Source organism: Hyla sarda, chromosome 3, assembly GCF_029499605.1.
Source record: "Hyla sarda isolate aHylSar1 chromosome 3, aHylSar1.hap1, whole genome shotgun sequence".
Classification (NCBI taxonomy): Eukaryota; Metazoa; Chordata; class Amphibia; order Anura; family Hylidae; genus Hyla; species Hyla sarda.
In genome coordinates, this window is record NC_079191.1 from 362,608,606 (window position 1) to 362,634,604 (window position 25,999).

At 39.8% G+C, this 25,999-nt stretch overlaps 1 protein-coding gene and 1 long non-coding RNA gene across 5 annotated transcripts in view; one reads left to right on the plus strand and one right to left on the minus strand.

Moving 5' to 3' along the window:
• Positions 1 to 25,999, minus strand: part of LOC130362746 (uncharacterized) — a 106,890-nt gene that overhangs the window by 56,479 nt on the left and 24,412 nt on the right. The window contains exons 3-4 of the long non-coding RNA XR_008891550.1: positions 25,085 to 25,291; positions 11,995 to 12,124 (exon numbers count right to left, since the gene is read on the minus strand). This is a non-coding gene — a long non-coding RNA (uncharacterized LOC130362746). The remainder of the gene's footprint in view (positions 1 to 11,994; positions 12,125 to 25,084; positions 25,292 to 25,999) is intronic.
• Positions 1 to 25,999, plus strand: part of BCL11A (BCL11 transcription factor A) — a 150,496-nt gene that overhangs the window by 6,365 nt on the left and 118,132 nt on the right. For 3 of the 4 annotated variants that reach the window (XM_056567695.1, XM_056567694.1, XM_056567696.1), the window contains exon 2: positions 379 to 708. In XM_056567695.1, the coding sequence (XP_056423670.1) occupies positions 379 to 708 (330 nt within the window). Of the gene's footprint in view, positions 1 to 378; positions 709 to 12,812; positions 12,978 to 25,999 lie in introns of those variants that run through there. The other variant, XM_056567698.1, reaches the window with a different exon arrangement.

Here is a 25,999-nt window from a genome sequence, read left to right on the forward strand (position 1 = left end):
AGGTCCTCTAAGGTATTTAGAAGCAGTTATATATTCTCCTCAATATTTTATGTATACAAATAGAATACGACTCTATCGTTTCCTCTGCCTCTCAGCACTCTGGGGTTAAATAATTTTCCAGGCATCATCTACATATTCATTCATAATGTCTTTGCAGTCTATAATGACATAGTCACCTTACAACAGCAACCATGTTAGCAAAGTTTTGTACACTCGTAAGGTATGCAGCCTCATAATGCCTCTTCATTGTCTATTGTTTTTTTTGACCATATGGGGGTTCTCAGACACATTCTGGGGTATAAAACTTGCCTCTCTATTGCTTGTTTCTCCGTTCCCTTCTCAAAAGAGCTGATGTTTTCTTTGTTTTCTATACTGCAGCCGAACCTGTCGAAGCCATTTTAACAGACGATGAACCAGACAACAGCACATTGGGAACCGGAGAAGGGGACCATGACCTTCTTACCTGTGGCCAGTGTCAGATGAACTTCCCATTGGGGGACATTCTTATTTTTATTGAGCACAAACGGAAACAATGCAATGGCAGCCTTTGCTTAGAGAAGGCTGTGGATAAGCCGCCCTCACCTACGCCAAGTGAGCTGAAGAAAGCGTCCAATCCTGTGGAGGTTGGCATCCAGGTCACGCCGGAGGATGACGACTGTTTGTCAACGTCATCTAGAGGGATTTGTCCTAAACAGGAAAATGCAGCAGGTAAATCTAATGAGAGGAAGTCATTGAAGACTTCCCTTCACTCTGTACCCCTGCCATAGCACCTTACCCATTGACCTCTCAAAATTTCTTTGATAGGATTTCAGAAACCAATGAGCACCTATTTGATGGATGGTGCATGATGCTATATACATGTATGATTTCTCTGAGCACAGCACAAATGAAAGAAATGTTGTCTTATAATGCTCTATACCGATATAAAGGCTTACTAGAGAACAGGGCCGGGTTTTTATTGCTTAAAAGTATAAAGTAATAGCTTCCAAATTCAAAAAAATACATTACTTGTTTTTTTGTACTTGTTTTCATACGCAAATAATACCTTGAAGTATTTTCCTATTTTTTTTTTTATATTTTTTTTTATTGAAAGGTTCTCAAAACAGGTTTCCGAGGAGAAGCAGCAAAGGGGTTAAAGCCTGTTGTAGCTAGCTTTGAATCCATACTGGCTGTCAGCATGCAGACTGTAATTAAACACAGCCCCATGGCATAGTGACACCTCTGACCTTGACTTTAAGATGCCATTTTCGACTGGCCAGGCCAGAGTAGAGAGGGCAGTTGCTGAAGCGCACAGACATGCTTATTCGAAAAGTTTAAGGGCATGTTGGAAATTTCAAAAGGTTGGTTTGACAGGAAAGGCCGCTTTCTGCAGTCTGCCTCTTCAGCCAAATGATAAATGCTTCTCTGTGCTTTCCTATACCTCTGATGTGGTTTTGACAGATGTATCTCTATTTTCTTTGTGGTTTACACAACCACACTGTAAAAGAGCCCAGCACTGATTTTTTTTGCCCCTCTACTATGTACATCTATCTCAATTCGTATGTAGCAGAGCTGATATGGCGCCACTTATCCTAATATTTAGAAACACTTTTAAACCTACTCAATCAGTAACTACCTTGCCCTAAAGGAGTAGCTAAATGACCAATTAAGCTCTGCTACATCTGTCCATTCCAGGGCTATTTGAATTCCAAGAAGGCTAACGGCACATTTAGAATAGTACTATAAATGTAAAGAGTTGTAGTTTAGGTGATTGTCTTTCCAAGTCCAGACAAACCTCATTCCTAAGAATAGGTCACAAGTGTATTACTCTTTATGAGATTCCCTCTCTTTTGTATCTGTTGTTTTAACCTTTTAGACACAGACAATGAAATGTGAATTGACTTGCAGCCCAGCACTGTGTGGGAACGAGGACTGTGTGGTGTATTTAGTATAAGGTCAGCGTGTGTGAAAATCAAACAGTTACATCTTAATGTAGCTCTCCCGGTGCAAGATGGATATGGAATACAGTAGGATCTGGCACTTAGTAACAGGCCGCGTTCTGCAGGGGAGATCTGAACCTGATGTGTAGGAGGCAGAGATATGGTTAAATGAATCTTTGCATTGGGTCCTTCATGTTTTATGAGGGCAAATATCATTTAAATTGTTGTAGTCTATTATGTTCATCTGTACCCTGAAACCAGTCAGTCATTCCCCAGAAATTGTACTGTAAAACTCTTTATATATGAGTCTATGAGTATTAAAGAATGTAACATATCTAAGAAAAATTTAGATAATTTAGATAAATACATATAGATAGTGTTAGTCAAGGGGCACAATATAAGGAAAAATCTGATTGACACAGGTCTGCAGGTAGATTATATATATATTTGACATCTGTATCCAAAATTCAGGAAATCTAAATTTTGTTTGACAGAATTGTCCCTGCAAAGGGACATCCCTTTGCCCTATGAAGGGTTAATTTTTCTCCTTTCCACTTCTGAGGGCTTAGTGACCATTTCCAATGGCTGTCTTTCCTATGAGGGAATCGCAGCAGAATAGGATTTCATGATTAATGAAGCTGGGATTGGTGGAAGGGATGTGTAGCCTTCAGAGATCCAAAGTCAACTCTAAATCACCAAATATGGAGTAACACTGGAGTGATGTAACATCGTATTTACATATCGGAGCGCTCTGTTTAAAAGACAAAACACAGTATCTGTCAAGAAGGAATTAAAAGCAGACTGCTTGCTATTGTCCCAAATAGGTCACTCTATTGATAAACTCCATATGTTCCTTTCCAGGCTACTGTAACTAAACGGTCTTTCGGGAGAACTCCTTTAAAGAACTCTGTGTTCACCTCAGCCCAGATAACATCTCATAAATACGGTTCCTCTATTCCTGTTACTTCTAGGACCTGAGAATCTCTCTAGCCTTTGATCCATTTATAGGTAGAACTGGAGACTTTGGGTTCAGGCATTCACAAGTAACTTACTTCTGGGATTCTTCCGTCTTCAGACTTCCTTTAACAAGCATTTTTGGAAGATGTTGTAATTCGGTAGATTATGTTCTATGTAATCCTTAGGAAATAGAACTAAAAGAGTGATATCAGATATTAAATTCACTCTGTATCCGACTGCAGGAAAACATTTCTGAAGTAGAATCTTGTAAAGGTGAACAAAGTAATATCAATATGGGCTTTGTCCTATGGTGGCTTTTATTAAGTCCCACTTATAAATAAAAATGTTGTCGATAAAAAACATATCAAACAGAGGTATAGACTAAGATAGAGGTTGTCTCTCAAAGTTCTGATGTCCAAAGTTCTGAGACAAATCCTTGAGCACTTTTGAGAATCTTTACTTAGATCATAAATTTGATCACGATGTAGGAAAGTTTGAAGAACATGTTGACCAGTCATAGTTCTTCGAGAACCTATAAAGAACATCATCTCAATTTTGGTGGGACAGGTATTCTTAAAGTTATATGTTGCCTCTACAAGTAGACCATGAACAAATCCCTCAAAACTTATCTGGACATCGTAAAATAAAGTTTTTTGTTGGTCATCCCTATGCATAGTCTCATGACATTAAAGTTTTCCGCATTTGTCCAGTGTATGTATTGGGTTGGGGTTATGTATTACTGTATTGATACAGTAGCTCTCTGCTTTGTTTAATGTGACATCTGTAGTGTCGGATCAGGATTATCTTTTTTTCTTCCTGACAGTGTGGACTCCTGGTAATGATCTTTGATTTTATCGTCAAACAGGACATTATTTAGTCAAAGCAAAACATACGCATTTTACAGATGTTGCATTTTTGTGTCTATCCTTTGTATTTTTTGAAATGACACCAAAATAGCGCTCCCTCTGTTCTGGCACCCAGCCATAAATGCTTCATTTATCTCTTCCCGAAAAAAGCATCTACATCTATGGTCTGAATTGATTTAATTAACATGTGGTCATTATAGAGGCCCCGCTGAGTTGTAAATATGACGTAGAAAGTCTAAGCAGTTTGATGGAGGAAAGATGCAATTGTGTACACAGGGACTGTACTATGAGGATTGCATTTATTCACTGTGTACACGACTTCTGCTGGAATTCTAGTCTGGATTGTATTATTGGCTTGGAGTATTTTAGTGTGTTGAGTAAATGATATCATTGTTTCTGGGCTGAGGCTATATAGAATATTTATCTTCATGTGGCTATAAAGTCATTAGGAAGTGTTAGCGTTTGCTTGTATAGGAATATATTGGGTTATAATTGCTAAATACTCCCAATTAGTTACAATGAACGCCAGCACAATGCATAGTGAACCGGATAACATTGCATGCTTGTGTTTATTATTGGATAGGGAAAAGAACTATCCATAATAGATAGACTATATGGCAGTAGCAGAGTCTTCTACCTATTGTATCAATTAGCTTTCACGTTCATCCAGGCTTTGAACTGTGAATTGTAAAGCTATAATGTTATACTGTGGGAGGGACTGTCACTAGAGAGACAATGATCACACTTAGGAGATGGCATAATCAGGTAGACCGGCGCTATAAAGCAGATTATTCCATTCACCAGCAGTAAACAAAATTGATGTGTGCTGTTGGATCGATAATCTTTACGCTCGCCGGCGACGCTTGCATCATGCCTTTTTTATGTAAAAACCTTAATAATGGAGATGCCCTTTGGAGATGCCGAAGTGGCTGATTACAGAAGCAATGGCTCCTTTCATATTGAATTAGACACCGTTTTGCCAGCAATGTAGTTGGCATTTGTATGCCGTGGTACCAGCTTTGTGCAATAAAAGACGCTTAGCATCAAGCTGGACATTGCCTGGCATCCTGCCATCACTTACTATGAGATCTAATCAGTAAGCATCTTTATTTGCTTTCTGCTGGTAGAGGTCCTGTCTGTGCCATTGGTATTGCTGGCAGATATGTGATTAGATAAAGGGGTCTAAACCTCTTTTATTTACACCTGATATACACTTTTATATCAGGGATCTTATTGTATTTCTTGTCTTTACGCTCATTGCTAGATTTCAGCACAATTTCTCTTCTCAGTTCTGTGTCTGAAGCGATGAATTTTTAGATTGTCGCAGTAAGCTGTCATCTTTATAGTGCATTCTGCATGTGCTTAACTTGATAGTTCAGTAAACTGTTGCAGATTATTAGGGGTCTTGGCTTTTTTCGTGTCTATAGAGATGTAGCAGAACCACACTTGTCGTTTAACTCTTTGGCACCCTGTTGTTTGTACATTGAGATAACTCTCTAAGATAAAGCAGTGCTTTGTGAATCCATTAGGACATCATGATGAGTTTGTGCGAATGACCTACTCAGCTTTGCTACATGCATTGCTCTAAACATAGACAACTGCAAGCCAGCAACGATGCCCACGACTGCGCTGGCACGGATAGACCGTGTGTGTTTATGGCTTTGCACAATGACTTAGTCACCTAGATGGATGTGACTTTTTTTATTTTTATCAATCGTCTCGCCTTCCCATGTACATTTAGCCTGGCTAGACCCAATAAACATTGCGAGCACAATTTGGAAAGGTTTTTACTGTTCATCTAGGGATGGACAATTATTGAATGTTTCCATTAGGCTTACTTGTGGTTTCCCAAGTGACTGTGAGCTGGACTTCAACAGGGAAAAGTTGCAGGTGTGTTAAGGTCAGGACGCCTTCCTGCAGCGTGGACTCTCGATTTGTATATGAAATATTAGCAAAAGTTACAGCACCTTCGAGAAGCTTTTAAGGTGCAAGTTTAGATCAGTGCATGCAAATTTCCTGGCAGATGCACCAGCGGAATCTTAATGCTCCACTCACCTTCCTGTAATAGAGCTGTACACAGCTACAAGCTGAAATTATAATGTGCAGTCAGTCCAGGGAATTGTACAATGCTTAGCCTAGTGCGAGTGACAGCGTTGTTAAAATGTTCAATATGTCGGTTCCCTTCTTCATCTGTGCCAGTCCAGGCACTTACCTCTCCTTACCCCCCTTTTCTTTTTTTGCTAATGGGCCCTTGTATAAATAGCTTATGCAAAAATTAAATTCTAACATGGGTTTCTAATGTATATAAAATGATCCATTGAAAGTACAATGCAATAATAGACTGGCACAATGTTGGCATTCACGTTCTACATGCTCTTATTAACCCCTTTTGGAAACAAAAATGGCTGCTCTTAACACTTTTGCGATTTTTCACTAAACTCAAACCTATCTCCCCTTCACCCCCAATCTCACCACGGAGAAAGGTTGGGGTTTTCATTAAAAGCCTTCATTTCCTTTGTTTAATGGTGGGAAGGAGTTTTTTTTAGCAGTATGCCCATTTTGCAGGCAGAACATCTTTGTTGGCAGATGGACCAAATTAACAGAGTGTACAAAGAAGAAAGAGGCTTGCTTATAATAAAACACACTTGAACACATTCACCCCTCTCCCAGTTTGCTTAGTTAAAAGAGCGTTGACAGTGTTTTTACAGTTTCTTATGCTCTTGTGAATCCGCATTGGGCCATAATGGAAACCTGTTTGTGGTTAGGGTGCTCCAGGGTGTTAGGTGGACAAATGCTTGTCAATCACAAAAGCTGCATATGGTGTTTTTGAACCAGACCATGGACAGCATTGGAGACAATGCAATGGAATATTTTATTAGGGACAAAGCCTTATGCAAAGCTGCACAAACTTTAGATTAGAGACACACTTGGGGCCTTCGGATGTAGCGCATACAAAAAGCATGCATGGCATCCTTATAAATAACAAAGTACACATGAAATAGTATAAAATACCATAAAATGACATATTAGCTTCATTGCTTCATCTTCACCCTTTATGTAAAGATGCTGTGCAAGGTGACTAACTCATTGCGATAACCCAATTACAAGCCTCAGCCTTGTAACCCTGACGAACTCAGTTCTGCTACTTCTGTCTGGTGTTAGACAACTGTGCCCATAGAGTCTTTAACAAACTTAAAAATTAAGTTTTGCAACCCTGTGGCGCGGAATACAAGATAATTTTATTGAGCTTCTGTGGCTGAGGTTGTAAAATGTAAAACAGCAGTTCGTGTTCTGCTTTGACTTTTGGCTCACCCTTAGCAAATTTCAGAATCTAGTTTTAACAACTCCCTCCCCCAAAACAAAAAAAAAAAAATTCCCTTGCACAGATGTGCAGACAAGCAGAGGTGTGCTTGAAACAAACATGTCTCATCCTCTAACGCTAAGTTACCATAACTGCAGCACACGAGAGGCGTCTGTATAAATACATATACCTGCGTATCCCCTACGATGGCTGACCTGATACGTGTTGATAGTTTTCCCCGGTTCTCATATACAAGGCTTTATAAATGACGTACAAAGGACTATACTAATATATTATGGAATGGGCACTTTACTCTGTAGTTAATTTAAGGACCTATTGTAGGCCACGAATGGTACTGTCTATATAATGTGTGTGTATTGCTTTTTTGACAATTGCATTTGTTACCTCTAGATAGAAACAACAGACCCCAGGCAATGCACTTAATAAAACTGACAGAAATAGGGTTATTTACCTTCAATGCTAGTTAGATGCCGAAGGTAATTTTCCATTTTTTTTTTAACGCCGTGCCATTTCAATAGAAAAGCTGGCGTGTGGGTATCGCAAACAAAAGCGCCGAACAATGGGTCAGTTATTAAGCAAATATTCAAATTTAATTTTAACACAATTATTTAATCTACCATTATCTTTATAAGTTAACAAATGCCTTGATCAAATAAAAAAATAATAAGAAAAAAATCCTGATAGGAGAAAAAGAAGAAAAATTGCTTGAAACAAGTGATGAAAAATAATTAAAAAACCAGGGTCTTCAAAGAATGTGTTGTCTTGTGATGTTAGGGCTGTGTGGCTAGTAGCAGTGGGGAAAGGGAAAAAGGTATTTCTTATTCTACATACTGTACAAGTGGATTGCTTAACAAGTCAGCGCAGGCACATACTTGTTTGTACAATAGAGATAAAAATTCCTGTATAAAAATAATTCACTTGCTGACAGCAGGCATTGTGCAGGGGCTGCCTCCTTTGTGCCGGCCGCGGGTCTGAGATCGAGGATCACGACTCCTGCTTTTTATGCAGAACAGTCTATCACCATCGCTTGCTGAATTCTGCCGAAAAGTTAATTGCTTAATTTTTAGAAATATTTCAACCTCCCTTTGTGACATTTTTCTTTCTTCGTCTCCCCTGGTAAGAACTGCTTTAGTTTTCTGCAAACACCACAAAAAAAAAAAAAAAAAAAAAGGAGAAACCTTTTTTTTTTTTTGGCAGATTAAAGAATTGTGGTCTCTCTCTTTTTATTTTTTTTTATGCATTTGCATTGCAAGCTATTGTCTGTCTGTAGTCTTTTGTCTTGACCCTGATAGAGTCCATGTAAACTATGGTTGGGCTCTTCTTTCCTTGTACAATAACTTTGCCACTGGGAGGGATTGGATGTAATGTAGACCTATGGCTGACAAAGATGTCTGGAGGAATTTTTTTTTGGGTGGTTATTTCATTTCAAATAAAATTGGTCATTTGAAGCTCCTAATGGTGCAGCCGTCTGTGGAACGACTCATCTTCCCTATGCTAATATACTAAATTGGTTTAATTTAACTTTAAATTGCTAAAAAATAGTGCGTGCACAAGGGAGAGATTTTCTCACTTTATTGAGGAAGTCCTGACGAGAATGCTTTGTACTTGCCTCCGCTGTAATTTGTTGTACATTCACATTCTTCTCATTATTCTTCTATATTACAAGATTTGGAGTCTCTTTCCCGATGGCGTAAGAACTTTCCATCTCCACATACTGGCATTACTCCTATGAAAGCTCCCTCTGCGGTTATTGGTAACCGATTATGACAACGTATGTGTCGTAAACACTCCTCCGACAAAAGAGTGTCAAAGAAACTACCGGTGTAGCAGAGCTGAATTTGTGGTTTCGCTCTTCTCTTGCGCAGATAAGGCATGGGGATGTTGGCCAAGTGACAAACTCAGCTCTTCTAGATCTGGAGAGTGGTGAAAATTAGGCAGTGATGCACACAGCGCTGTTTAGCCTGCACCACATTGTTCTGACAAAGAGTCTCGTACGTGACATCTGGGAATTCGGTATCAAACAAATCAAAAGTGAAGGAGATGCTGTGATGTGTAAGTGTAAAATTGTAATGTGAGGCCACTAATGAGTACAACTGCCTGCCACTGAGTGTGATTAGAGGAGCCTGCCGCTCACACCACGGAGCTACATCTCTACTCGCTCATTCAAAGATAGTCATTGAGCATAGCAAATAAGAGGCTCCGATCCCGTACACAGGCTTCATAGTATAGGTGTAGGCCTGGTATTTATTGGCTAAAACCCCCAAAATCTAACTGACAACCTAACAAGAGTTCTTGCAACTTAATGAGAGTCATTGTTAACTCTTTATCTTCTTACCCCCCCTTAATAGGGCTGGTATGGCTGATATGGGTTAAGAAATCAAGTTTGTTAACCTATAGACATCATTGAAACCCCAATTAACATCCATATATATGATTCTATATCTCTTATCAAACCATAATTGTTGGCACCTATACTACTATTCACATACATTTATATACAGATAGTACAGAATATTATTAAATGGAATCTGTCAGCTGCAATTTACATTCCAAACTGCTGACACTGTTATATAGCTGTTAGGAGATGGAGACACATGGCGCCTTTTATATATCTGTCTGTGCTTCCATAACATAGAAAAATGCTTTCATTTTGTCAAAGAGGGGTTCCTTATTCCCTGAAGTGCTGAAGGCTGCTCGATCCCCCTCCAATCTCTGTGCCTGCTTGACAACCAGAACTCAGCTTCCAGCTCTGCTTCCAAATCTCGTTTCTGCTCCGTACATTCAAGTTGTACGAAGTTGCGAGATTTGAAAACAGGCCCCAGCTTACAGCTGACTGTGAATCAAGTAGGGGGGGGGGGGTGAGATTTTCCAGCCCTCAGCACTTTAGAGGCTTGGGAACGCCCCTCTGACTCTTTGCACAACAGAGTAAAAGCATTTTTTCACATTATGAAAGCACAGACAGGTATATGAAAGGTACCATATGTTTCCTTGTACTTCCAGCTATCCAACAGTGTCAGCAGTCTGAAAGTAAATTGTAGAGGACAGATTCCCTTTAAGCCTCGTCATTGGTCACCTTTGGCTTTTCAGCACTGTGGGCATCAATAGACAATAAACCAGAGATTAAAGCTCATTTTCTAAGTGACTGTGAGCATCAAGACCATTACTTTATCAAGTATTGTGTTTCTGATAATTCAGATACTCAACAAGTTTGCTTCGATACGGTTAATATGGCTACATTCAGGTACCATGTTCAGCCATTATTTGGGCAGGACTGTTTTATACTGATCCAATGGAGGGAAGAAGGGAAGGGGGCTCCAGCTCCACAAGGCAGTAAGTAAAATTTAACCTTTAATGATTCATGGTTAAAAAATGTCCATGGTCCAAATATGGACCATGGACATTTTTTAACCATGTATCATTAAAGGTTAAATTTTACTTACCACCTTGTGGAGCTGGAGCCCTCTTCCCTTCTTCCCTCCATTGGATCAGCTTGCTTCACCGAGGATATGGCTCGGCTTTCATGCTCTCGTGCTCCCTGCAGATGCATCTCCTTGACTCAATGAATCACGGTGAGCTGGAGTCCTTTTTGTCTTTACTTATTTTTTGCACTGTTTTATACTATTACATATATTGGTCCTGAATTACTAAGAGTGGAGTGTAGGTTTCTTTGTGGGTTTTAATTCCCTACAATTTATTTTCCATAGTATTTACTAAGGTTTCCCTACATTTTCCACTTTCCCTACACTTTGCTTTTTTTTTTTTTTACACATGCTCTGATCTGTAGGGTTTTCCTCAGCTCAAATCCACCACATTTTATGTGGAAACCTTAGTAAATATGTTGGGTTTTTGTAAAAATGTTGGAAACACGCCCCTTTTCGGTGAACACGCCACCTTTCCCCGATGGTCATGTCACTTTTTCGGGTTTTCTAAGTAAAATGGAGAGTTAGTGTTTTTTTTTTTATTTTTTATCTGGCGCACATTCTGGCGCAGACAGAATTTCTGGCGCACAACCCAACAAAACATGTCGGGTTTGCAATAGTAAATGAGGGCCTTTGACTGTATCTAAAAAAAGGGGCTGGTCCAACCCTGAAACAAGTTGTATGTTGTACACCTTAAAAATGAAAAGAAGCTTTTTACTATACTCTATAGGAGTTGATATTTAATTGAAATCTCTAGGAGAATAAAGTGTCTCAGTATTCCCCTATGTAATCCATCCATCTACACTGAAGATATAAATAGAAATAATATGGAACTGTAGGGTTCAATGGTCCGGATTTTTAATCTCTGCTTCTCATAGGAGTCAGTATTTTGGTCAGGGATTTTTTATCAGTATTTGTAAGCCAAACTTTAGAGTTAGTATAAAACGTATGATGGGTAAATTTTGTAACTATGCTTTTTTTCTGTGTGTAGGTTCTGCTCCTAGTTGTGGCTTACTGATACAAAATTCTGACCGAAATGCTGCTGTGTGAACATAGCTATACCCTATACCATTGTTTCCCAACCAGGGTGCCTCCAGATGTTGCAAAACTACAACTCCCAGCAGGCCTGGACAGCTCCAAAAATGGCTGAAAAAATTACCAAAAGACATATGGACCATTTTTTTCAGCCTATTTCATGGCTGCTTTTGAGCTATAAAACAGCCGTTTCATGGCTCAAAGACAGACTGAATGACTGTGTGAACATAGCCTAAGACATATTTGGATCAGGAGGCAAAGTTACTCTCAAAATAGGGAATTAGGTCCCTGACTGAAGAGCGACCAGAACATTGACTTGTATCATTATGTTACAAGAGCCTGTAGGGGCAAAACAGCTAAGTGTTATGTCCTTCTACTTATAGGCTATTTAGCTTGCTGTCTTAATGATACCATTTAACTCATAGTAAATGTTTTAGTTCCCTCTCGATTCTAGTGAATTGACTTCTACTTTTTACCTCTAAAAAAAAATCGCCCGAGGCGAGGCTACCCGTGCAACTTGATGAACGGACCACGCGCGAGGAATTCTTCACACATGAAAGTTAAACGTTCAAAGCTCCTTCTTTCGACGTGGCTGAAAGTCGGCGTCTGTGAACATTAAAAGCAGGTATCAATGAAACTAGGCGTTATTTTGGGAAGGCACCATCCGGCAACGGTCAGTATTATTACAGGCGGGGGCCAAGCGTCTACTCGAAAGTGTGAACTTGATTGACGGGGGCCACTTCCTCAAAAAGAACGAGGATGAAGCAGAACTTAACGTCCTCCATAACTGACTCTGTCTCACATGGCTTCGGCTGCTGCATGCAAATCTCAGTTTCGATAAAAAAATTCAAAATAAAAAAAAGAGTTGGGTTCGCGTTTGACTGGCCATAGCCACCGCAGCTGATATTTTAAGATGTAACTATGAAATCATCAGGGTTTCACTTCTCCTAACCATGCCCTGTTCCTTTGCTATAAAAAGAAGACTGGCTGTCTGCACCAGGAAAGTGCATGCAAAGTTATAGGCTAATGTCCTCTTCTGGTCGATGTGGCCGAAAGAACAAAAGCCTTTGATTTTTTTACATTTTGCAGAAGGAACGCTCTGCATGGTCTATGAGGGAGATTTCTAAAAACCTGTCCAGAGGAGAAGTTGCTGAGTTGCTCATAGCAACCAATCAGATCGCTTCTTTCATTTTGCAGAGACCTTGTTAAAAAGGAAAGAAGCGATCTGATTGGTTGCTATGGGCAACTCAGCAACGTTTCCTAAGGACAGGCTTTGATAAATCCCCCCCCATAGTATGTCCCTCATATGGCAAGTTTTGGAGTCAAATAACCTCACATTTAGCAATGCTCTACATTGTGGATGAGGCCTACTGGATAGGTAGCCTGAAGAGGAGTATCACAACATCCGTACATGAGAGAGTTCTTTTTCTTTGTCCAACTGATTTACATAGGACTGCAGGTAGATCATCTACAGCCGTTTTTCTGAACCAGTACATTAATATAGCACCAACAAATTCTGTAGTGCTGTACAAAGATTGATCAGTCCCTGTCCTCATTGGGGCTTACAATCTACATTGTAGCTCATCTATAGCAGTGCTTTCCAACCAGTGTGCCTCCAGCTGTGTCCAAACTGCAGCTCCCAGCATGCCCGGACAGCCGTTGGCTGTCCGGGCATGCTGGGAGTTGTAGTTTCGCAACAGCTGGAGGAACACTGGTTGGAAAACACTTATCTATAGTATGCATGCATAGTCTCATTTGCTGACATGGCGATAGATTTATATAGCACCAACATATTCCATAGTGCTGTACAGAGATTTATCAGTCCCTGCCCTCATTGAGACTTTCAATTTACATATAGTAGACTGCAGGCAATTCTTCTATAGTTTCCTAAAGCCTCTAACTACTGTATGACTGCAGCTCCCAGCATGCCCTGGACAGCCTATGTTGCTTTGCAACAGCTGGAGGCACACTGGTTAAAAGACACTAATCTACAGTATCTAAGACTCAGTTTACACATTGGGGGAGATTTATCAAAGTTGTCTATGTCCCGCATCAATATAGACCAAACTACAGAGGATTAGGCCGGTCTATTGTGCGCTTAATTTATCAAAAGGCGCACGGCTCTTGATAAATTCTGTGCACAGACTTTGAGATCTATGCTTTAGACTCTATTTAAACCTGCTCCAACATGGACCGACATTTCGGCCTACTTTCAGCCGATGCGACTTGTCGATGTAAAGTCGCTTTTGATAAATTCAGCACCAATGTATTTTTCCATCTAAAATAGACTAGAATGCATCATGTTCTAAAAATCCTCTAAAGCTAAAGTCGCAGAAAAGTCGCACATATTTAGACTGCGACTTTCTGTGCGACAAATTTAGACAGGAAAAAAAACAGTCTAAATCCTTTGATAAATATCCCCCATTGTCTATAGTGCATAGTCGGCATATTTTCGAGGAAAATCTAATCTGATGACATGGCATTAGATTAAAATAGCACCGACGTGTTCTGAAGTGCTGTACAGAGATTGGTCAGTCCCTGTTCTCTCACAATCTACATTCTATATCAACCTATCGGTATGTTTTTGGAGTGTGGGAGGAAACCAGAGTACCTGGAGAAAACCCATACAAACACACAGAGAACATACAAACTTCATATAAAGGTTTCCCTTGGTTGGATTCAAACCCAGTGCTAACCACCATGCCGCCATGCTGCTGAAAAGTATAGTCAACAATGCTTTTTCATTACAGCTGTATACAAAAAGAAACTTATATTAAGTGGTATTAATAGCTTTGAATGGCAGCCAATGGCAGCCATATGCAACCATATGGCTGCACGGTGGTTCAGTGGTTAGCACTGTTGTGCTGAAGTCCTAGGTTCAAATCCCACCAAGGACAACATCTGCAAAGAATTTGTATGTTCTCTCTGTGGGTTTCCTCCACACTCCAAAAACTTACTGATCAATTTAGAATGTGACCCCCCAATCAGGACAGGGACCAATGTGAGCATAAAGCGCTGCAGAATCTGTGTACGCTATAGAAAATAAAGAATTATATTGACCTAGTTGCGCTCATCATGATATACAACTGACAAACTCGGCTCTGCTACATCTATAGAACTAACACGCAGACAGGCAGTGAATGACTTTCCATCCAATCTTCTTCCCACGTATGATTTAAAGAAAAAAGACATGTATTCATTTACCGGCAATTTACATTTGCCAGCGCGTCAGTTGTTCGAATCGGCTTGCAAAGAAACCTTGAAAGAAATGGACCAACTTGGTTATGGCTGTCACAATAATAACGATGTTAATAATAATGATCCTATTTAAGCATCTTCTCCACCAGACATGAATGATTTATTTATCTTTTTTCTCTTTTTTTTTTTTATACACCTCTTCAGAAAAGTTTTTTCTTTTTTTTTTTTGCCACACAGCCAACCAGCTTAACTATACATACGCCCTAGAGCAATGAAGGAGTTAATTGTGTTTGCACGGAAAAGACATGAAGGGCTGTGAGTGAAATGAGGCAAAGTAAGGCCACATAAAAACACGTGAGGCCTGGGGCAGTGCTGCCTTCTGCACCCCTAAGCACCTCTCTATAAAGGCGGCTCGGCGGGTTTGCATTAAAAAGAGGTGGGTTGGTTGGGGGGGGGGGGGAGGGGGGGGGAAATCATGGGACACGCAGCACTGTGCTTTTTGGATGAATTTTACTGATAATTTGCTAAAGCTCATTTGAATTTTAAGCACTGCTTTAATCTTCAAAGGCTAAATTGCTTTATGAATATGCATGGTGTGGGCAGACTTTAGTTCATTACCTAGTTGTAAATTCTAATGACCATTAGGTCCTTGCAGTAATTGCGAATTGTTTTGCATTTTTGATTGGCTTATTAACATGTGCATTCGGCACATATCAGCCTGGCCTGTCAGGCTGCTGAAGGAGAAAAAAAAAGGTGAAAATTGTTTATAGCACCAAGATTCTTAAGATTTTTCATTCGGGGGAAATTGATGATGTTTGAAGAAAAAAAAAGAAAAAAACATTATTTTTTTCTCCTTCTTTCCTTTTCCTTCTTGTGAGTGAAAGTTCACCAAGAGATTTGACATATTTAATTTACATGATGACTTTGCACTCCTTCATTAATGCAATTTGCATATGAAGCTGTTGTTAATCACTTTTGATCATGTTTTGTGTATTAGCTGCCTCAGTGGCTTCTCTCCCTCAGATGCTCAGGCAGAAAGCAGCGAAATGATGCATCTCCTTGCCAACTTTCCTTTAGTGAATTGAGGAATTAGGATCCTAACCTCCAGTAATTAAATATGTTTTATCAGTTTCTGCATTTCTTCTTAAGTACAGTTTGCGGAATGTACAATGAAACAGTTCCCATTTGGGGGAGACATTCCTTCAAAAATCGAGATCCTTTTTCCTCTTTCCCAACGGTTCAGTTGAATTGATATTGGCGGAAAAAAAAAAAAAAAAGCCAGGGAGGTTAAGCTGCAAGCAATTTGACAATAGTGAGACGGAATGCTTTAGTGCTTGTGCTGTTCCACCAGGCTGCGGCATTCCAAGATATAAAAACTGGTCTTACAGAAACATCTATCATCGATTTGATGCCGGGCTCGACTTGTAAAAATGAACAATGTGTGTTCTTCCAATCATGGTCTAAAAACTCACTTTTTTACCCATGCTCCTTTCTCGGTCGCATCTGGTTTTCGTCACATTTGCGTCAGGAAGACCAGACCTCGATGCTGTTTGTGCGTGACGCTGTACGGAATGGGCCATTTTGTAAGACAGGAATCAAGACCATATGTTTAAGGAGTTGTCTTACTAACAAGCCGTAGTTCTGTCAAAGGGTTTCTACACACGTACAGGATGAGGCCCGTGTATGGTGGCACGAGTCCCTTTTGGCTCTGTACTGCATAGCTTTAGGCACACAATGTGCCACCATATGGTGCCTCTGCATGGAGTAATACAACAACCGATGGAACGTGGCACCAAGGAAATAACTTTTTTATGCACAGCTCTATAGGCTTCTATAGGTGCCACGTTACAGCTGGCTTGGAACACGTCTGGCCTAAGGCTGTGTTCAGATGGTGCGGTGTCTGCACAACAAACAGACAACCTCACGCTATGCACTTTTAACAAAACACAAAAACAAAATCATTGAACAGTAGAGAATCTATTCCCCAAAAATTTTCACAAATTTAAAAAATTCTCAAAATTTTCATGAAGTCAATATTTTGGTATAATAGGGCTACATTATATTGTTTTTAGTCTACAAACAGTCTTGCTTCACCACCTGCCCAGATAGTGTTTTTGATATAAAAGGCTATGCAGCCTTAGACGAGTAAATGAATATAACACAGATATAATATATCTAAATAAAATTGTATATTACTATATGCCTTAACCTCAGAGGGACCTTATAGTGCCCTTCGACTCTGCTCTGCGGCGTAGTAAAAGCACGCTACAGTTGTTAATATTCAGCTTAGAAACAGGATCCAGAGCACAAATAAATTATTAAGTGCAGGAACTTTTTAGGCAGTAAGATGAACTGATGGGGTCCATCTGTGAGATCTAGGGGCTTTTTATTTGTGTATGTCGAATGATTCTGCCCTCTCCGACTCCATAGCCTTTGGTCTCTGGCCAAGTGCATACATAATTGATTCCGCACGCACTATCATTTTCTTGATGTAATTGCTTCAGTAAGATATGATGAAATCTAATGGACAGTTTACCATTTCAGAAATGATACAAAAAAAGCCGAAATGCCCTTCTTTGTTTTGGCCAGTGTCATGGTGGCATATTACTATATCACCAAGTATAGTATTAGATCCAAGGAAAGGGATTATTAAAGATTGCTTTCTGCACCACATCCTATCTGCATTAGGAAATATAGAAGTTTATAATATTATTTTTAGGTTTTTGGACCATTGGTAAGGAGTAGGTTCCTGTAAGGCAGCATTCTGAAACACTTCCCGTATTGAACTTGTATACAGTCACTGCAGAGGCTTTTGCATATCTAAACAATGTGAGCAGAAGAGGCCTCTGTATATATTATCTGAGAGCACGGTCTGCTCGAACCTTGTCCATGTCACCCTTTGTCAACTGGTTTGTTTGCTATGTGTAAAATGAGCCTGGCGATGAAGGGGTTATTTGTCCTGGCTGCATAACATATGACTGGGGCCTTCAACATTTTCTGCAGAGACTGCTACCTCCTCAACATTCTTGTATGCCCATGGTTTATGGAAGCTGCCATGTTTAGCTTAACATAGAAAAACATTGTAAGCATTCCAGCCAATAATGCAAACACCATCTAAAAGCCACAAAATGCTCTCATAAAATATATATTATGTCGCAATAAAAAGCCAGTGTATACAAGTGAAAAGTTACACTGCTCCATTCACTTCTGTCAACTATAGATGCGAAACAAGGATCAACCTGTCCTATTCAGATAAGCTGGTCCATACAGAGAAGAAATAGGCACACTTAGGCTTAAATAGGCTTAAAGGGGTATTCCAGCCTGAGTATGAGTCCCAAGTTTCCTGGTGGAATGGAGTAGTACTTGTGCACTTGCTTGTGCCAAAAATAGCCAAGGACTGCACTCCGGCAGTTCCCATAGACAACAAATGGCTTGGCACCAGGAATGCACAATACCTGCTCCCTTTTATCAAAAGACTTGGAACCCCGATCTGAGCACAGCAGCTGTTACGTATAGTATCACAAAAAGGGGTCCCAAATCTCTTGACGGAATCGAGCAGTGGTGGCACGTGAGCAATGCAACTCCATTCATTGTTTAAGGGAGCTGCTGGGTATAACCGAATCCAATACTCAGTAGGGACTCATTAGAGATATAGGTTGAACTAGATGGACTCTGGTATTTTTTTAACCTCAAGAGAGCTAGGGTGCTCATATGAAACTGCTGCTCCATTACATTGAGAAACTTGAGACCCCTATCCAAAAACATTATCTCTTACATATAATGTCATAACAATGGTTTATTAGGCAAATACACAGGCAACGCGTTTCTGGTCCGTACCGAACCCTTCGTCAGGCAAAGTGTATACACTTTGCCTGACAAAGGGTCTGGTACGGACCAGAAATGCGTTGCCTGTGTATTTGCCTAATAAATCAGTTTAACCCCTTAACGACCACGGACTTAAATGTACGTCCTGGCTTGGCAGTACTTCGCGCACCAGGACATACATTTACATCCTGTGTATAACGGTGAGCATCGGAGTGGTGCTCGCGTCATACACGGCAGGTTTCAGCTGCTATCAGCAGCCGGAGACCCGGCGGTAATGGCCGATATCCACGATCACACGGATGTTGGCCATTAACCCCTCAGATGCCGTGATCAGTACAGATCACGGCAGCGATCCGATCATCTGTAATGGTGGACGGAGGTCCCCTCACCCTCTCCTCGGGTCTTCTGCTCTGGTCTGAGATCGAGCAGAACAGAGCAGAAGATAGCCGATAATACTGATTAGTGCTATGCTCTATGCATAGCACTGAACAGTATTAGCAATCAAATGATTGCCATAGATAGTCCCTTATGGGGACATAAAAAGTGTAAAAAAAAAAAAAAGATGAAAAATTTAAAAATAAAAAGTAAAAAAAATCCCCTCCCCCAATAAAAATGAAAATTGTAAATTTTTCCCATTTTACTCCCAAAAAGCGTAATAAAAAAAAATAAAAAATAAAACATATTTGGTATCGCCGTGTGCGTAAATGTCCAAACTATCAAAATATAATGTTAATGATCCCGTACGGTGAACGGCGTAAACGTAAAAAAAAAAAAAAAAGTCAAAAAATGCTGCTTTTTTGCCACATTTTATTCCACAAAAAAAAAATATCTAAAAGTTTTATATACGCAAATGGGGTATTGATAAAAAGTACAGATGACGGCACAAAAAATGAGCCCTCATACCGCCCTATATACGGAAAAAATGAAAAAGTTATAGGTGGTCAAAATAGGGAAATTTCAGATTACTGATTTTGTACAAAAAGTTTTAGATTTTTTTTAAGCAGTACCTAAATATTAAAGTATCTAGCCATGGGTATCATTTTAATCGTATTGACCCACATAATAAAGAACACATGTCATTTCTACGGTAAAGTATAAAGTGTGAAAAACGAAACCCTCCAAAATGTGCAAAATGTGTTTTTTATTTAAATTTCCTCCCCCAAAAAATATTTTTTGGGGTTTGCCGTACATTTGATAATAAAATGAGAGGTTTCATTACAAAGTACAATTGGTCACGCAAAAAAACAAGCCCTTATATGGGTCTGTAGATGGAAATATAAAAGAGTTATGGATTTTAGAAGGCGAGGAGGAAAAAACAAAAATGCTAAAATAAAATTGGCCTGGTCCTTAAGGTTAAAATGGGCTTGGTCCTTGAGGGGTTAAATGAATATACCAGGGTTCCTAGTCCTTGACCATCCAGAGAACCAGCGCCAAAATCGACCAATTTTTCCACTTTCTTTCCATTGCTTTGAACTGGGACAGCGAGATTGCTACCAGAGGACCGTGGCTGCGGGTCTGGATTTTTTGAAAATGCAATATTAGGTGTTGTGCTCTGAGCGCAACCCAACTTGGTGAGTGTATTTCTATCTACCACCCTAATCATTACTAAAACGGCCTTCACTAGGGGCACAAAGTCCCCTTTTGTTTTGTTTGTTTTTTCTTATTTCATATAACGTCATAAGTCTTACGACAAAATGGAGCAGCATTTCAGTGTGCGCACCACTACTCCATTCATTGTCTAAGGGAGCATCCGGAAAGAGCTGAGTGCTATTTCTGGCAGCTCCCATAGAAAATCAGACCCCTGTGATCATATCCTATTGTGTGGATAGGGGATAAGTGTTATTGGCTAAAATACCCCTCTCAGATAGAGGTTATCGTCATTGGTATACGTAAGGCTAAGAAGTTGCATAGCAAAGATAAAAAATGACACCTCTTTCAGATGTTCCTTGACACTGTCATGCTCCCATATACTAGAAATCCTGCCTTCATTGTTTTATCTTTGCTTAGTTTGATAGCAGCGCAGCACCTGTGCAGACCAGAGTTTAGACCAACCTTAAATGAGACATCTCTCTAGGGTAGTGTTTCCAAGCCAGTCTGCCTCCAGCTGTTGCAAAACTACAACTCCCAGCATGCCCAGACAGCCAAAGGCACACTGGTGGGAAAACACTGCCGTAGAGAGATGTCTCATTCAAGTTTGGTCTAAGCCCTTGTCTCCACAGGTGCTGCAATGCGATCAAACTAAACCAAGATAAAGCAATGTACTGTATCTAAGACTCAGTTCACACCATGTCTATGGTGCATAGTCTACATATCTTCTAAGAAGATCTTAAATGCTGACATGGCAATAGATTAATACAACACCAACATATTCCTTAGTGCTTTACAGAGAATGATCAGTCCCTGTCCTCATTGGGCATGTTGGGAGTTGTAGTTTTTCAACAACTGGAAGGCTGTCCAAGCATGCCCGGATTTGTAATGTTCCTACAGCTGGAGGCACACTAGTTGGGAAACACTGTTCCAGGGTATCAAGTGAAGTGTAGAGTATAGTGCAGTAAAATGTAAAAGGTTTTCTATAGCTCTACATACAATAAGGCTGAAGTAAAACATATATGCACAATTGGGCACCAATCTGATTGACGTTCGCTGTAAGACAGATCTATAAAGTTTTCCATATGGAGACAACAAGTATATAGACCTCTTTATGTATTGTATTTATAATGCAGATCCATTCAATCATTCTGGTCAACAATATAAGCCCAACTTCACATATGCCTTTATTTCTGCCATACTTCTGTATAGAATTCAATCAAATGAAAGCATTGCAAAGGATCTATAGGTATAATTGTTTCTGCTTCACACAATGGTAAGTGGCAGTGTAGCTAACATAATAAGACAAAAGCAAATTGTGTCATACAGCAATGCTGCTCCATTTCTTGTTGAATCCCACTCAGGCTCTCCATGAATATCAATGAAACGTTAGAGAACTGTCCAAATTAGCATGAAATCTGACAAATAAGCCTGATATATCCACAAGCAGCTTAGTTGTTCCACAGAGCCTACGAAACGCGTTCTGAAAATATCATGTGAAATGGAGAGAAACGTTAATGGCTGCTAGCACTTCACATGATTCATAAATACATGTGTTTGCTTATCGTTCTGTGGTGTTGTCTTTGGCAAAGCCTTGGGACTGAAGTAAGGGTTTTGTAAGTCATAATAAAGGCAAGCACATGATGTGACATTTGATCAACAAACACATTTATGCCAAAGAATTCTTGCCATTCGCTAAGTGTAAATCTGTAAACCACTCCAGTGGGATTCCCTCTTTCAATGAGCGATTACAGGGTTGGAATAAGGCACAGTGCAAGCCATGTTACCTAAATTTTTGTTATAGGGTAGTTTCAAGTGGTGCATGACATGGCTGCACTATTACTGTATTAGGCCATGTTCACACAGCGTAAAATGTGCAGAATGTCTGCACAGAAAACATGTGTGGACATTCCGCAGATTTGAATAATCCAGCGAGCGATAGGACCGCCTATAGAAGGCACTGCATTTCTGAGCAAAATCCAAGAAAGGAATAGACAATTGTTTTCTTTTTGTAGACATTGGAATTGGGATTTCCACGGCAGAAACATCTCTGGAAATTCTACCGTGTTAACAGTGCAGCAGAATGCCATTAAAATCAAGGGGACTCAGCGGCAGCTGAATGTCCCAGGGGAAAATTCCTGCGGAATTTCGCATGGACATTCCGCTTTGTGAACCTACCCTTAGGGTGCTTTCAAATGGGCAGATACTCTGTAGCGTTTTTGCTGCAGAAAATGCAACTCTTCCATTGACTCTACAGATAATCCTCGTATCTTCCACTATTGCAGATTTTTCATGGACCCATTGGAGTCTATGGCACTGCAGAAAATCTGCCTGTGTGAACATACCCTAATACTGTAAATCGTGTACCGCTGGGTCAATGATCATCTCAGGCATGTAAGAATTGTAGAATTGACTGTGTGCAAAGAATATGATGGTGATCGAGGGCTGAGATGCTGCTGTCGGGTATTTATATATCATATAATCATAGCATTGTGTATACCCTGCTAAATAATAATAGAGAGGGGGAAAAACAACATAGTGATGAAAGCATATTGCTTTTGACGCCGCAATACTATTAATAGATAGCCTTGTTAATCCTTTCATGGCCAACACAATGCCCTACTCTAACCCATGAAAGCCCTGCTCTGTGGCTCCATTCATTCCCCCAATCTTTGCTCTACAGAAGCATGGCACTGAAAAGCTTGCAGTGATAAATAGTGAGCATTTTGTGGAGGTGAGAGCACAAAATTGAGAGTCGCCGCCTTTGTGTTGTCTAGGTCTTGGCCATGGACTTTCTTATTCCCGAGGTTTCCTTTCAACAATTCTGTCTGGACTAGGAGGGGCTTAAGCCAAGTGGTCCATCACATCTGCTCTGGGGGAAAGTGGCAAAGAATGGAAGTAAGTTGTAATAGGCCAGCAGCACAATGGAAAAATTGTACACCGAGAGCTTCAGCCTCTATAGTCTTAGTGTGGCCAGACTGGTTTAGCAGACAGAATGATAGATTGCTTTGTCAAGGGTCCCAGGGTGTGCCCTGATCTTAAAGCACTTTGTTTATCTTGAATAGCAAGGGGAAAGCAGAGACATAATCAGTGTCTAGTTTGTAGGAGCTTGATGGGGGATGTAGGGAGGGTGGGAGGAAGAAAAATATTATTTAACCTGTTTATGCCCTAGTGGGCACTATCGAATGGACGCAAAAGAGAAGGCTATTAACTATAAAGGAATGTGGCACAAAATCAAGATAAAATTCAAAAATATAAACAACATAAAATAAATATTTATAAACACAGAATGTCCATATGTAAACAGAGAATGTTTCTCATGTGGATAGTGTACCGGAGAGTATGCCCTTAATGTTAGCGTACCCGTTAGACCATTTACCTTGTAAACATAAGTCATTACAAATCTCTTGATATTTAGCATTGTGCCATATGGAGTATGGAAGAAACAACAAAACAACCCTTTACAATTGTACATTATGGAAAGAAAAGTTAACGTTCAGATCTAGAATTGTATTTCTTTTGCATAAGTGTAACCGAAGCAATGGTAATTGTAACCCCTGAATCCCTGGTAAAGTATGCAATGCATGTCAGTCTGTTGCAGTCAGCAGGTCCCTGGGGCAGAGAAAGGGTTAAAGGAGATCTGGCGAGCGTGTAGGGAAAGAAGATGGGTGGGGGTGGGATGATGCTGTCCATTAACAGATGAACTTGGACGAAGTCCAGGCTTTTGATGAGAAAGTGTCATAGCCCAGGAGCATTCAATATTTTTTTTATACCTGCTGACTGTTCATCATAGTCTCTCAGGTCTTGTGGCTGAAGGCATAAAGGAAAACAAAATAGCTCTATTTTTTGTTCTCAGAGAACCAGTTGAGACCAGTCATTTGGCCACGCAGGCAGGTGCCATTATAGAAACTGCCTTGATACTACATAGAAGGGGTGTGAAGATGGAAGAGACTCGAGGGTCCCAAGACCCTGGCTACTAGTAGTCTAAAAGTTTTACCCCAAAAAGACACATATGTGGTGTAGAAATCACAATATGCCAGGTGCTATTAATATATTTCTGTCATATACTACATTTACAAAAATAACACGTTGCATGTGGTTTCCATTAAAGTCACGATATTTTGGAAGGCAAGAATAAAGCAGGCTAAAGCTGTGTTTTTAGAATCAAAAATACTGGAACCTCCAGGGGAACCTAACAGACCACATAAAAGGCAATGGGGACCAGCAGGATTCCTTAGGGATAGGTGTCATGGCTTTTATAAACAGAAGCTATGGCACTAGGATGTGCAAACAGAGCCTTACCCTAAATGCAGAGTATAAAGATCTGTGTATATGTATCCCCGCCAATAATCAGACCTATGTAAGGTAACAATGTCTCCTCTTGTAGCCCCCATGACCAGTGCTCGGATACTAAATCCATGCTATGTTTGAGCATTGTTTGCTTAAACATATAGAACCCCTGTAATGTATGCTGTGACTATAGAAACCCTACCTCCAACTAGTAGTTATAAAATAACTGAATATAAAATAACATCAAAATAAAATAAGTGACTATTCCGATTCTTATCTACATGTAGAGCAAAAATATTCTGCACTCTTCATGATCATTATCCTAACACATATCATCTGTAACATTCAATCAAACTAGTATTCATTGTAGATAAGACTATCGACAAAATTTACAACTTTTTCACCCCTTTTTTCGAGCTTGCACTTTATGCTAGTTCCCAATGTGAAAAATTTACCAAATTGTCACGGGATTGTAGTGTAGCTATATATATGGGTGTGTTACATTTATTTAAAATAAATACAGTAAATAACAAAATATTCACACTGTATTGATATATAGAACTTGATCACTTCCCACCCTGAACTACTTATTATCAGCACAGGATATTATATAGCATAGTATATTCCAGTTCAGCCAGTGTATAAAGGTGCAACATGTGCCTATACCTGCCATGCTCTACAGAACCTTCTCTTCCAGGCTGAGATTTGTGACTGCGGCATTTTTGCGAGTGTCAGTGTTTGGCGCCATTAATCAGCCTTACACTTGTCTTTGCAGGAGGATTACAATGTAAGGCCCAGGTATTTCCCACACGGCTGCCTATACCTTCCGCTATTGTTATCAGAGTTATTTTTAATGCTCTTTTCTAATCCTTCCTAGAAAAAAGAAACAAGACGATTGTAAATACAGTAAGTGGCGAGTAATATGTAGCAGGTCTCTCTTCTAATCCCAGGCTGTAATAGCTGAATTCATTCCCACACTTGGAGCTGCAGTTGCAGATGGATTAATAATGCATCTCTTTTAAGAACTGCCTTCACATTTGATTGATGTAAACCAATTTAAGGTTAACTATTAAATGCAGGCAAATCTAATAAAAAAAGACAAAATATGTCCCTCAAGTTAGTGTTTTGTTAGAATCCCAGTATCATTCTTTCCTAGTTTAGTTATTATCTGGTAATGAGCCCCTAATGTATATACAGTGGTGTACAGTAGATTCTTCCCCACCATATTTACTCCATAATCAGATTTAACCAGGGCTGTAAATGGCCAATTACTGAAGGAAAGAATACGACTGATGCTTGGGCATTAACACCCACCTTCAACAGATTGTATTAAACTGCACAAGACTGAACCCCAATTATTAAAGTATATTTATTCTTGTTGCTATAAAGGCACGTTATTATCATTAGTGGTTGGAAGTAAGGCTGGAGCGTGTTCTTTTATTTATCCGATGGCACATGCGTAGACATGGGGAAGTTAGGCCACATATCGGCACAGAAAGGAAAGTAAAAAATCTAATGACTGTGAAATCATTATATCATCCATTTCACAAAGTTCTATTGTTTTTTTTCTTTTTTCAATAA